This window comes from Salminus brasiliensis, chromosome 25 (assembly GCF_030463535.1).
Source record: "Salminus brasiliensis chromosome 25, fSalBra1.hap2, whole genome shotgun sequence".
Taxonomy (NCBI): domain Eukaryota; kingdom Metazoa; phylum Chordata; class Actinopteri; order Characiformes; family Bryconidae; genus Salminus; species Salminus brasiliensis.
In genome coordinates this window covers 15,173,594-15,188,726 of record NC_132902.1, presented here as the reverse complement: position 1 = coordinate 15,188,726, position 15,133 = coordinate 15,173,594, and the positions used below count along the sequence as shown (strand labels likewise).

The following is a 15,133-nucleotide window of genomic DNA, read 5'->3' as shown; positions in this document are numbered from 1 at the left end:
CGCAAACCAGCCCCAACTGTAAAATAACCCTAAAATCATAAATCATAAAATACTTCAGACACCTGTCACATATCTGTTATCTATTAAAAATGACAAACAAATAACCAATAAATTACAGAATTCAGGCTGAACTGTGACTGAAATGCAAATTTTTAGCATTTAGCACATCATGCAGTGTCAGAATCCGCATAAGCTAGTCTACCTGACAGTGTTTAACAACAGTGTTGAGCCAGGTGTGTAATGAGTCAGGCATGCAGTAAGAGGCTAAGTGTTCATAAGCTTTCATTACAGATTAATGTGACCCTGTGGGCAAGCCTGTGTGTGTAGGTGTGTGTGAGTGTTCATGCACATGTCCAAATGGTAAGCTCCTGAGGGGACCAAAATTGGAGAGTTGCACAGTGTAAACAGCAGTGTTATCTGTGTGTGTGTGTGTGTGTGTGTGTGTGTGTGTGTGTGTGTGTGTTATCAGAATGAATGGGCACTGTCTAAGTCAGTCTTATCTCAGAGGAAGGAAGTCAGTGGGCTATCAGTGCACACGTGTGTGTGTGTTTATGTAGGTGTCTGAGTGAAAGAGAGGTAGGGAAAGATAGCAGGCACTGTGAGGGATCTCCCATCGAAATGTTCTCCAGAACATCATTCAGCACATTCATCAGTTCAGCAGGACATGTAATACATCTAATAAACATATGTAACCATAGGAATCCATGATCAGAGACAAATCGATACTTCAAGCCGATATCTGATTATGTATTTAGTGAATTTCACCAAAGACCCCTCAATTCCCATATCAGAGCAATGTTGATACTTTGTAATTGTAATGTAAGTACCTAAATACAATGTAATTACATTGTAATTACATTGAATCGATGTGATTGAGGTTTACCTTAAACAACAGCATCAGTTTCCTTGGTCAATTCAATGTACCAATTAAGTCGTCTTACCTTTTGGTTTATGCCCACACGTGTGTGTATGCAGGTGTGCCATATCAGAGCAATGTTGATACATTGTAATTGTAATGTAAGTATGTAAATACAATGTCATTACATTCAAATTACACTGAATCAATGTGATTGAGGTTTATCTTAAACAACAGCTTCCTTTTCCTTGGTCAAATTTAATGCACCAATTAAGTTGTCTACCTTTCAGCTTATGTAAACACGTGTGTGTATGCATCTTACCTGTCCCTCCAGGTCTGTCTGTGTTGTTGTCTGTCAGTCAGAGCATTCAGCAGGGTCTCAGCCATGTCTCTTCGGTTCTCCTGAACACTGTTCTCATCCTCCACCACCGACAGCAGCAGCTGAGTCTAAAACACACACAGACAGAGGCCTCATTTCTCTTCACATACTGGCTATAACTACAAGACTGCTTGTTCTGTAATTAACATCTAATGAGAAACTACTAATCAAAAGTTAGAGCACACCTGACTGAATGCGTGTTAATAATAATCCTAAAGGCATTATGAGCTTTAGATTTCTTTCTAAGCTGTTTCTTTTACTGGTTCATTATGGTTAGAACATGGCAAAATTGGTAAAAGATGGTTTCCTGTTCACAAACCAAGACTGTACACCATAGATATTCACATTTACAACAGTTCTGAGTCAAATGTTGAGTTGAGTTTCTGAGGCGCAAGTCCAAAGTCAAGCTTCAAGTATCTGAGACGTGAGTCTTAATCAAGTCTTGAGTCTTTAAGGTTCATGTCAAGTCTTAAGTCTTTTTAAAACTTTTAAGTAATGTCTTAAGTTAGATCTTGAGCCTTTGAGATTTTGAGACAGGTCTAGAGTCGCTGAGATCCAAGTCAAGTCTTGGGTCTCTGAAAAAAGAGTCTGAGATAGGTCTCAAATCTCTGAGGTCTTGAGAGTCTTGGTGCGAGTCAAGCTTCGAGTCTGTAAGGTCTTAAGTCTTAAGTCTCCGAGGTGCAAGACTAAGTCAGATCTCAAGTCTTTGAGGTCCAAATCAAGTCTATAGTCTCTGGGGTCCAAGTCAAGCTTTAAGTTTCTGAGGTCCAAGTCAAGTCTTAAGTCTCTGAGGTGCAAGACTAAGTCAGATCTCAAGTCTTTGAGGTCCAAGTCAAGTCTAGAGTCCCTGAGGTCCAAGTCAAGCTTTAGGTTTTTGGGGTTTAGGTTAAGCTTTAAGTGTCTAAGGCCCAGGACAAGCCTGAAGTCTCTGAGGTGCAAGACTAAGTCAGATCTCAAGTCTTTGAGGTCCAAGTCAAGTCTAGAGTCCCTGAGGTCCAAGTCAAGCTATAGGTTTCTGAGGGTTAAGTCAAGCTTTAAGTGTGTGAGGTCCAAGTCAAGTCTTAAGTCTCTTAGTCAAATCTCAAGTATTTGAGTTCCAGGTTAAGTCTAGAGTCTCTGAGGCCCTCTGAGGTTCAAGTCAAGCTTTAAGTTTTTGAGGTCTTAGAGTCTTAGTTCCCAGTCAACTCTTGAGTCTCTTAGTTAGAGCTTTATATGTGGCCTAGCCCTGATTGTAAGTCAATTAAGGGTAAATAAAGTCCAAGTAAAGTAGAGTTAACCAAGGACTAATCTGCACTTCTGACAGAATGTATCTGTTTGTTTCAATGAGCTCCAAGTTAGAAATAATTTACATAATATCTGATACTGCATGCGATAAGCATGACTTCTAAGGCTCAAAAACCTTATGCATTACTTTAAAACCTCAGCCATGTATGAAGCGCAGACAGTACCGTTTCACTGCAAACCCCACACTGTACAGTCATTTTCAGTGATGTACAAGTCAATCAACCTCCATGGTACCCACACAAACAGTTTAGCCACAACATCCTAATTCATACTAATTCATCAGCATCTACACCACCCACAACAAGCCCCCTTATCAGGAAATGAGGAAAGTGAGCATTAGTACCAGCCAAAGAGGGAAGCACTTAGCCTCACTGACTGTTTAGCAAATCAATATACACTCATTCAACTCAAGGCCAGAGGTCAGATCCACTCTGGACTGGCCATGCTAGCTGTTCAAAAAGTCTACAGGAACAAACGGCAATACCTCAGTATTCAGAGTACGCAATGCTGAATCAAGGTAGGCCAACAAAATTGCATTGACTGGGGCTCTGGCGGACGTTAATGGTGCACACACACACGTCTTGAATGTAATGGAGAAGCATTTAGCTGTTCAACAAGCTCGGCTTAGAGCGAGACGCTGCCATGCAGAATAACAGGGATACAGCACTGTGTGTTTCTTATGCGTGTGTAAATGAAATGTGCTTTTTGTGACTGACGCCGAGAGCTCCCTCTCCCTTTGACATCTTGTTAAGAGGAGGCTTCTCTTCCTGTCACATTCTTTCGCTTCTGTCCGTTACGCTCCTCTCCCCTTCTTTTCCTCCAGCCCATGATATCCAAACCCTCCTTTTGCCTCGCTCAACGTCACTCCGGCAAGCATCTACCTGTCCTTCAGCCTCTAGGGGGAAAAGCTGATATTTGTGTATTGGCATCCTATTGCCTGACGGATATGACAAACCACTCAACTGGTGATGACATACATGAACTCTCACACCGGAGGGTTAAAGTGCCGGCGATGGCGTTTGCATGGGTGAATTACCAAGTAAGTTACACCAGGGTAGGCACTAGGGTTGCATGATGCAAGCAAACACCATCAGGTCATTAGTCTTTAGCTTATTCACACAATTTGATTGCCGCTCCGTCACTTCCCAGTTACGAAAACAATTCCAGGGCTTGTTTACACCTTGCATCAACAAGTTGTAATCGTGCCTGGATACAGTTTCACCTGAGCACATCAGTACACGTCATTCCTGTTTTACTTACTGTATCGTAACTTACTTGTAAATAGACACTGTAAAAAAAAGTAGCAGCCATTTATTGTACGGATACATAACAGCTAAACTCCAAGATATGCTGGGAAGCCCCGATCCATCGCTGATCATCTTTTAATATGGTTTAAGAGATCCCATCAAAATCCAATCACAATGCATGTTGCGTGTGTATACACCTGATCCACTTTTGATGCACATTAACTGTAATTCAGGGTAGTCACTATCGATCCAAGTAATCAAATTCTATTGAAAGATTATGATAATAATGACCGATCAAGATATTTAGAATAATGAACCTTTTTTTTTGCCCAAGCCTAAATAATAAAAACAGATTGATCAACTGTACACAGTCTTTCACAGACTCTAGAAATAAATTGCAAAAAAAATAACAAAGAAGCCTTTAAAAACAAACCTAAAGACTTAAAAGTCTTAAACAATATATAAAACAATATAAAAACACAATTTTAAAACTAAATGCATATAAATAATCTTTGACCGGGATTTGTTTTTTGTCAAATAAATAAGATCAGAAAGAGAATTTTAATTCTCATCAGCTGCAGACTAGTAGCAGACTGCTAAATATTGCCAATTTCAGAAGAAGGTACATTGCAGGTGGTGCACTTCAAGAAGCCATTAGACAAAAACATTCCTGTGTCATAATAATAATAATAATAATAATAAATAATAATAATAATAACTGCTGCCCGTGTCCTGATTACAAAATCTGATCGAAATAGGCTTGATGCATTTTCTAAACAAGTCCCATGGGTTGCTGCCAATTCATCAAGATGGTACATTTTAATCCATTAAGCGCAATACATTTGTTATTTGATGTGTTCATAGTTTTTAAATTCATATTATATATATATATATATATATATATATATATATATATATATATATATATATATATATTGTTTCTCTGGTTTTGTTGACTTTTTTTTTTTGTTCTTCTTGGTAATGAGATTTAGAGTAAGTAATCTTAGAAAAGAGTCTTACTACAGACATTTTAACACACACATGTCCTTGATCAACTGTGCACATGACAAATGACAATACTTTAACTTTCCATGTATTATATCACAAATGAAACCCTGTCTATGATGTGGTTAAAACACCTCCTTGCACAATTTCCGATCATTTTATGTGTAAAAATATTCTGTGGAATACAGTCAAAGAATAATAGCAGGCCGAGTAGACACTATTTTAATCAAAAACAATCCCTGTCCTCTTTACCCTAAGCTTGGTGAATGGCGGCTGGTGAAACTATCCGAAAGTGCTTTCGGTATAGGTTCACCTCGCTTGTTGCAAAACAGCCTCGCTCCTCTCTTGCTCTTTCTTATCCCTCGTTCATGCATGAGACATCACTTCTGCATCTCGCTGAAGCATTACCTGTCAGCGGGAGCCGTTTAACCCTTCTCAGCCCAGGTGAGAGCAACTAGCAAAAGGCTGGAGGCTCATAAGTACTGCTCTGTGAAGAAGATCAAAAAGGCGAAAAGGTCAACCTGCGGACAGACGCAGTCAAGACAGACTCAGCTCAGACTAAACACGATGATGGCCCAGGTTAAAAACACACACATGCGGCGGCATGAGTGAACTCGACTCAACCCAGGCAAAGATGGCCGGAGTAAACAAATGGGGTTCTGGACCCCTAAGAGCAGCTCTGTGTGTGTTTGTGTTTGTTTTTCTACACTTTCGGGACAAAACGTCCTGTCCTGACCTACAACGGGGTCTATGTTTTATGACTGAAATGGGAAACACATTTCTGTTTGGTTACTGAAGTACAGGGGATTGGCTTATAAAATAAGTCGTTACATACAGCACTGTGCAAACACCCAGCCATGATTTATTTATTTTCCAGTGCGAATGGACATTCAAGATTACATTATTTATTTATATTTCATTTTTATGATATATTTAGTTTAAAAAACAGAAAATATTTATTATAAAAAGAAAAACACAGAGAAAGTGGGACCCCTAACAACAGTGCAAGACCTGGTAGGCTGCCAAAACAGCCTCCATCAGAAAAACAGTACTTTACACTTTCATTATTAAGAGAGAGTACAAATTCATGCCCTACTCTGGCCTTAATCTAAAAAAAAACACAAGTATTATTGCCCAGTCTTTCACTATGAGAAGATGACCCAATGTCGTGGACCTCAGAACAACAGACAGACCACCCCAGAGCCCAGGCCTCAACATCATTGAATGTGTTTGAGAAGACTGGGATGGTAAGAAGCTGAAAATGCTTCAAAAATCAGGATAAGCAGGAACTTTGGAGGTGCAGAAAAATCTCCCAAGAGAACCGAAAGCAAAGATGAAACCTGTAATAAAACTGCTGTAATTTTAATAAGAAATGAGTAACTTGTACTTAATGGCTTAACGAGTTTGTGTGTAAACATAATAAATGCATGGACAAAATAAGTATATGGACAGGTATTTAGGTAATAGTATATATGAGGTATATATGGTAATGCAATATATACTGTATCTATCCTTGTGGTCCAACATGGTATAAAACAAACCTGTGTGTGTGTTTGTTAGTGTGTAATTGTGTGCATGGGGCTGGGGGGTGGAGTACGTGTTTACGTCAAGCTGACGGTAGCTGTCCTCAGCTGGTGTGTATGTGTGTGAGGGGTGAGAGAGAGGACAGTGGACCCTGGGAGGTGGAAGTGTGTATTTGTACAAGGAGGCCCACACCCCAGTTTAGCCCACTCTAAAAACAGAGGACAGTAAACATACACATGCCCGCCAGCACACACACACAACCTCACCCAAATACACACAGATCTGACAGTCACTGATGTAAAAGATGCTCCAGGCAACTCAAGCCATGAATGGTCAACACTCTAATCTACAGGTGGATCTAAAACACACAAAATGATGATGTCAAGTGACAGATTACAAAGAAGCACTCGCTGTACATTTCTGCCATTCGTGTAATTGCATCCTTCTTTCTTCTGTGACTACAGTCGCCACGACACAGTCAACACACAATCCGCTACTCTAGGCTGTGTCCACACTTACTGATGGGTTGGCAGTTGTAGGAACGGGTTTGCTCATTGGAGAGCTTCATTAGCAGCAGGGCATCTGCAGTCTGTAGGTGAGAATGATAGATCTCTCAAATAGGACAGGTTTGGATGTTAGAAATTGAATGAAATGTATAGAAACGAATGCTCATCAGGCTCGGTTTCTTACTGTAGGCGAGGCCGGAAGGAGAATTTTAATCATCATGCAAACTGCTAATCATTCAACTATTGGCAATTCACCCTATAGGTCCATTTGTTGGTGCACTGTTTTACTGTGCAGCGACACCTTAACAAAAATTACCTTTGTTGAAGATTCATGAGAAGAAAGCTGGAGCTTCTGGAGTTTTTAAACACTGTCCACTCACTGTCCATTTTTGGACATTTTTACCCAATTTTCCTCCCCATTTTGAGATTCTGAGAGCCAATTACCCAGATCAGAATTCATGGCATCCCAATTTCGTCCCAATCCCAGTCTAATACTAGAAGGTAATCTCAAAAGTGTGGGTTTGGCAAGTTAATACACACAATATCTTGACATACTAACCCGTTTTCCACTAACAGGAAGTGATGAAGTGTTGCTATGCCAACGAATCCCACTGCAAGTTCTCCTGCCGCCATCCTCACCGCATTTGCATCGTTATGCGCCAATGTTTTTCTCTTCCAAACATAAATAGCAGTGCTTACCTTTACATGTTGCATTGCATTGTGGGATAACAGTGTCCATCGTAACCCCACTCAAAAAACGCCCATATCTGGTTATATTTGACTATACTAAACTCTCTCAAGACTGGAGGCGCTCAATGAGGCATTTAGTCTCATCGTGCATTGTACAGATACCTTGGGTCAATCAAGTCTGGGGTAAATCTCAGTTAAACTTAGAAGACCAACCAAAGGACTCTTCAGAGGCTCAGAGCTTTGGGCGAGTCATTGTGGAGCTTAGCCCATTGCATATATCCTTGTTATAAACATGTAGCTGCTAATTCTCAAAGAAAAATTGTGCTATTACTATAAGTGGGTTATAAGACTAGTTATCACAGTGTTCTTATGGAGGTGACTGACGGCAGTGCATGGATTGAGTAGCCACTCCCATCTCACTCATTTATGCCGAGATGTCTTATCCCATGCAAATCGGTTATTAATTTGACAGACTTCCAGTGGTAGAATTACATTGCTCCGCCTTCCCATGTAAAACTAATCCCATCCAAATGGGCTTTACAAAGAGGGAGAGAGAGAGATGCCTAGAAAAGGCTACAGCATTTCTATATGGAAAAGCCTCAACAAGCTCTATAGCGGACAAACTTGACCTCTCATGAGGAAAGCAAGGAAGCCAAAGTTGCAAAACTCATGAACTTAGAAATGAGCGGACGTGTCAAACATGACTTTATCAACACACCTTATGCGAAACAAGCTGATGGTTAGCAAAAATGCAAAAATCGCTTCATGCATTTTTCATTTTAGCGCTTGCAGTTAAAAGAAAGTTGCTTGCGATGTAGCTTTTAAAGGCATAAAACACTTCAGACATCTGCTTCCAGCTGTGAACGATTCTAAATGGCTCATTTTATATCAAACCACTCTCAAGCCTTTGTTTTGTAATTGAAATGTAATGATTTAATTGGTTGGAAAATGTCAATTCACCCTTGGAAACCATGTTTTACTGGAAAGTCGTTTGTGGCCGTTTACCTTGTTCAGCACCCACAAGAAGGACCGATTGAGCACCTGCATTAAAAACTTAGAAGAGACGTCAGGCTCTTCGGGCCTATCTGAAGCCTCTTCCTGGAAACTACTATGAATCTGTCCTCTATGGAAAGTGATCCACTAGCGCACATAACCAAAGTCACCATGATCCAGCACCAGGCTTTAGGCCCACGCTAAAAGGTCAACACTGCTCCATCGTATGAACAACTAGGGAGTTATAATCCCAGCAGAAGTGGCTGCGCATGTGTAGAAACGACTGCATCCCTCATACGATTAAATGCAGGAAACGTAGCAGACACTTTGCACTTCCTTGTAGCATGATACACTCTAATTGAGCGTGTTTAGGGCCTTTCTGGTACTCGGGGTGTGTGTGTGTGTGAGTGTTGAGCTAGCATGCCACTCATGACATGGACCCCATTAAAAAGTCAATAACACTTTATATAGGTTCGCTTTAGGTACATTTGGTGCCTTTTGTTGGTCAGTTTACAGGAACAAGTTATATAATAATGGGAAGGAGTCCAATCTCTTAACTCCATTCAACACTGGACATCACTGGACCTGTGTGCTGGCTGGCTGTGTGTATGTGTGTCCTCTGATCCCCCCACAGTGATTGAGTGCTTGCCCTTTCAGCCAAATTGACCTCACGAGCACTCGGAGAGCCATCAATCGCCTCCTCCCAACGCCAACCCGCCACGGAAAAGGGATTATATGAAGTGTAAAACATTAGAAAAATGTGTCTGCAACATCACATCAACGTGCTTGAAGAGAAAAGAGGGCAGAGACAATAGAGGCAGCGGCGGTTAAAGGACGGCCTGGACGAGGGCGAGCGTTTGAAGGCTTTGTGCCGAGGCCGAGCGGTCCAGGGCCTTTTGTTGGCCCGCTTCAGGGTCCTACATCGCTTCAGACAGCTGGACATATGCTTTCCCCTGCAGTAAATGAGGCAGAAGCAAAAAGCTCTGTTGTTTTCTGCGCCTTTTTTCAGGCTTGGGAAAGCAAAGAGAAGAAAGCGGCCAACCAGCCTTCCCGTCCTGGCTATCACTGCGGCCGACACCGATCGCATGTCTCGCGCCGCGGAAAATACAAGAGCAGCGAGGGGAAAGATCGCTTTTAGAGGTTTAATGGCTAAACCACTTACTCCCAGAGTAAATGGAGTCCGCAGATGTGGCCTGAAGTTTGAATGCAGAGTTAGCGTGAGGCAGAAGAGCCCGGCTTGTAAAGGAATTGCTTGGCGTAAAAATTAGATTTACACAGTTTAAACCCTCATCCCAAATGTAGTCGATCAGCCAAGATATGTTGGTGTCCGAGGCCGGTTTCTGTGATAGTCTGTTTCTTTGACTTACACCCCACTGATTCAAATCTGATTAAAATAATTCAAATTAAAAATCATGTACCGTATGACTGTTCAACACATGAGCAAATAAGCAAACATTAGCTATTAAATGTGCTTGCTTTTGGCCATCGCTGCATATAAGACAGTCATACAGTGTCAGAAACCACATTAGAACAATACAAAATAGGAAAATGATCAAATAAAAGTCAGTTTAAGAATGATTGTACTCTTATGACAATGTGTTAAATAAAAAGTGCAAAAACTGCTGGCAAGTCACATTGCAAATCTGCTCATTTAAAATTTCTGCATAATTTCTGCCTAATTTATAATAATTTCATACTTTACAGTGGTGGTGAAACCAAACCAAACTACCACACCAAACAAAACAAAACAAAACAAAACAAAATCAAACAAAACAAAATCAAACAAAAACATTAAACAAAAGAAAATGAAACAAATCAAAAAACAATTAAAACATACACATAAGAGCCCAGACCCACTTTTGAATTTTGTAATACGTTAAATTAATTGAGCAGCTCATTTGTGTTTTCTTTTATTGTGATAAACAGGTCACATGACTACTTGTGTTTTAAGGTTAAAATCTAGAAGTAACATTTATATCACAACAACAATTTCACAGCTTGTATTTCCTCATTTTGTTCTAGAAATGTGCTCAGAAATGGTTATATGTAATTTATTCTTTTAAGTCTTTTATTAAAAGCATTTGAAGCGTTAAATGAACTTAAATAACCTGCTTTTGTCTCCGAGCTCACAGAATTTTTGTAAAAGGAGTCACATGTACACACTTTCACAAACTGTCCCGTGACACATCCAGGATGTTCAGTCTAGTCACTCTGGGACTTTATTAGTTTAAAGGAAGGGTATACATATTTTAACAAGTCTGTGACCCGTCACCATGGCTCTTTTGGGTTAAACTCAATTAAATTTGTTTTAAAATGTCATTTTTTTCACATTTTTCCACATCAATTTTAATATTCTGAGAACATGCCTCTGAACAACAATGGTACACAGGTAATGAGAGTAACGTTAGGAGTCTCGCCCAAGGACCCTTGTTGGTGTAGCGTGGTGTGCCGGCCAAGCTGGGGAATTGAACCCTATTCTGCCATGAAGAATATATTCCCCACCACACTAAACAAATTGCACCCAACCTCTTTAGTTACAGCATTTCTTGCTGATATCTGTTCCTTTAGCTTCCACTTGAACTGTGAACCAACTGTACCACTTATTTTTCTACAAAAATAGTCAAAATTGTATGTGATTTGTCTTTGTCCATTTTGTCCTTATTTAAGACGACTTGACTCTCCATGGTCTGAAGCAAGTGTGTGACGATGCAGACATGCATTTTCCCTGGTTTTAAAAGGTAAGGTATACACTTCCATTACTTATAGTTCCAGTGCAAGACTAAACAAGCAAACTTTGAACTGTCTAGGCTGATTAACTATATTTGGGTTATGATGAAAATTAGATTTTTTCTTTTTTTTTTCTCGTCAGACTATTTAAGGATCAGTGTATGGGGGGAAAAACACTTTGACACTGTATCTGTCTCACATACACTCCTTCTTTCCTGCTCACACACACACACGCGCATACGCAATATTCCTGGATCTGCGTGATCAATCAAGGCCGTAGATAAGAATCTTATATCTGCTCCTGCTCCTGCCAGTGAAAGCTCTTTGGCTGTAGGAAGGAGGCCAAAAACCTCTCCTTGTTCCCGTGTTCCTTTCCCCAGCTTCATTTTCATTGCCTAAAGAGCGCTAACCCTGTAAAGGAATCATCATTTATCCAAACCCTGAGGTATTTTCATTACATTAGAGGTTCTACTACGGTGGCTGCAAAGTGACATTTGGGAAAACAGTCGTGATTGACTACAGTTAGTGTTGGCCCGCCGCTCAAAGGAAAATGAAACTCAGCACCGAGCAGACAAGCCGAAGCCGCCACGAGGCCATGAAGCTGAAGAGCTCGTACAGCACACTGCTGCTGGGTTTGACGTGCATGTTGTGCATGTTGTGTGTCTTCTTTGTGTTGAGTACTGGTGCAGAGATCACTGTAGAATATCAGTTGGCTAAGCCAGTTGATGTAGCAGTTTGCTTCAAGTCAGCAGTGATTTCTACCATGGGCATCCCCTCCCCTTTTTTTCTCTTTTTACCATTATCCTCTGCCAATCCCACCCAATAATTCAAACTCTGCCCATTAAGGAATGTGTCAAAAATGTTTTCCAGGCATTTTTTTGAACATAGAATAGAATATTTCCTGGATTTCTGCTGATAATAAATCATTTTAAATGATGAACATGAATTACTTTTTGAAATGTGCCATGAATCATATTCAATTATGAGAATAAACAAATAAACGTAAAAAATAAAAAAGTAAAAATGTTCTAGGAACGTCCAGAAAACAGAGCTTTCACTTAACATTCCACTAACCAAGCATTTCTAGCTGGGGCGAGGATTAGCATGTACTTCCTTTCCAGACTTCTTAAACTGAACAGCTATACACGCTTTGAAGAGAATGCTAACTTTTCAGGTTTAGGTAACAGGTGGCCACACTAGCTAGCATCAAGCTAAGAGCTTCGGACCCAGAGAGAGTCAGGTAAATTATGCTTCCAAGAACTGTGACATTACTGGGGATCAAACCTGTAAGCGCTTAGAAGGTTGTGCCACTTTTAATTCCTCTTCATAATAACCTTCAAATTGCCCAATTTAGATGGGAATAAATGTACAAGTTTCACTTTCACAGACATTGCAGGTGCTTTTCCTGGAGGGTGCATTACCTACTAAAAGAAAAATATCATTATGACCAAGATTATATATATATGTATATATATATATATATATATATATATATATATATATATATATATATATATATATATATATATATATATATGACTATGTATATTGGAAACACCCAGGTTTGTGGGAATACAACTGCCTAGAAACTCTCTCATCCTGCAGTTATTTTACTGCTGTCCAGACACAAGGGTTATCCCCCATAACATAAATTACCCACAGTGGCAAATCCTGGACCTGGTGATCTACCACCATCCAGAGTTCAACTTCAACCCTAATGAAGGCCACCTGATTCAGATAATAAAGGTCTTCAAGGTCATCTGAATATTAGAACCAGGAGTGTTGGAAATGTCCAGGTTCTATAAATTAAATATATAATATTAAACTAATAAAATACCTGGAAATGAGAACTTCCACCTGCATTAGATCTTTCATATCAGATGATAAAAGTTTATCAGTGGAATGATGTTCCGGACAGGATGTTCAATGTTCGATGTACCTTGCTAATTGAATGAAGAAGTAGAGTTGTGTCTCCTCATGACTGGAGTTTGCGGATTGTGGTCTAGGCTACCTTATTTTTTAAAGCCGAAAAAGAAATAGGTCGTCATGGCAGCCAGAGCAGCGCTTCTTCGAGCTGTTTCGCTATTCTTAGTTCAGCTAGTGTCTTTGTGTTTGTCTCTGGTCAGATTCCTGTTTTGAAACTCTTGGGTCAGATCCCCCGAGAGTGCATGGCAACCTTGCTTACCAACACACTGTTTGTCCTTAGCTACAGGTATTCCCAGACCCAGTCAAAGCGATGTACTTGACCAGGCGACAAAATTAGCCTTGCAGACATCCAGAACAGAGTCTGAATAGTGAGCTGAGTCTGTATAAAGACGTCTGCACTTGAAGGGGAAAAGGTCTGTGTGAGAAGATCATGTTGTCTCAATAGTTTCAAGCTTTCTTTCTGGGGTTTTGTTTTTCTAACGGTCAGTGGTTAAATGGTTAATGGCCTTTTTTGCTTCAAAGGGTGGCAACAATGAACAGCTTTTAGAAGACAGTAAAGCTTTTTTGCTCTTATTCCTTCTCTCTCTCTCTTTCTCTCTCTCTTTCTTTCTCCCCAAAATTATCTGGAGCATCTTCTCCATTATCCCTCTTTTCTCTGCGATTTTTCAAGCGCATCCAACAATTTTACAGTGACTTGGCGAGGGGATCTCCAATTCTCTCGCTGTTGTTCTGACTCACGGCTTAGCCCTCAGTCCAGTGCCCCACTGATGACTTCAGAGAATTAGGAGCACATCCCAGAGAAAAAGAATGTGCTCCTAAGGGAAAATAGCATACTAGAAGAAGAAAAGTGCACCTTGAGAAGAATCAGCGCTAATGTAGGGATCCCACTATTAAATATATTAGTAACTGATAGCAATCTACTGGCTGTTCTGGCCATTAATTGAGTAACTGAGCTTTTAAAAAGACTAAAACAGCTAAAACAAAAACAAACAGCTGACTATGCATAGCCGTATAGAGACTGCTAACTACTTTTTTGGGGAAAAGGCTATCAGGAAAGACTTTAACATTTAAAATAAAGTGTCCATTACTCTTTAATTCTTACTGTACAAGAGACTTAATCAGTTTTACATGGGGAAGTGGAGTGATGTATTCATTATCACAGACTATCTCAGTGATTTCAGTCCCGTATAAATCCACCATATTAGTCATGTTATGGACTGTGCACTCCCATGTGAGATCCTGTTACCTATTACCTGCTATCAAGGACAAAATATCAGTCACTTCAGGCTCCTTCACATGGTGTCTCACAAGAATGATCAAGCTATAAATACCTGAGGCATGTGCGACAGGATTCATAGATTAAGAAAAGGTGGGACAGTGCAGGGAATGTCTTGTTTGATGTGTGGAAAATAGGTCACAAAACAAATGTTAATGACTGGTAAGAAGGTGTGATTTCATTTGGGCATGCTAAAGGTGTATCAAAGCTTACGGTCATAAGGGTCTAACAGCAGTGGCAAATATCACAGTCTACAGAAAATGCCCATCAGAATTGTGGTGAAAGATGAAACTGACGGTCGGGGACCGCTGACGTGTTACGCAGTATTGTAAACAGCCAGAGTGACTTCGCTTTCAGGCAAGAATTGCTTCTAGAGGTCAATGCAGGTCCTTCACCACAAACTACAGAAAGTACACTTCACAGCGAACTGCATCAACATATGGAGCAGTGTGGCACACAATAGACCTTTGCTAACTTTTGCTCAAGAATGAGGAAAATCTCCTGGGGACTGGGATTTTTTGCCACTGTTAGTAGACCCGTATGACCATCCTCTTCAATACACCTGCAAATTCAGCTACTTCCTTCACACTATGGCACATCCAAAGCATTTCTAGAACCGCTGATCTCCTAGAGTTTACTCAGGATAGTAGGAAGGAGAAGATTTGCAGACCAAGAGAGAGAGATGAGAGAGATCAAACATAGAATGGCCAGACTGGTTGG

The 15,133-nt window shown here is 40.3% G+C and overlaps 1 protein-coding gene across 1 annotated transcript in view; it reads right to left on the bottom strand.

Annotated features, from left to right (window-relative positions):
* The window catches only part of fto (FTO alpha-ketoglutarate dependent dioxygenase), a 220,929-nt gene that overhangs the window by 131,152 nt on the left and 74,644 nt on the right, over positions 1–15,133 (bottom strand). Inside the window, 1 exon segment of the mRNA XM_072671498.1 lies at positions 1,179–1,303. Within this exon segment, the coding sequence (XP_072527599.1) occupies positions 1,179–1,303 (125 nt within the window).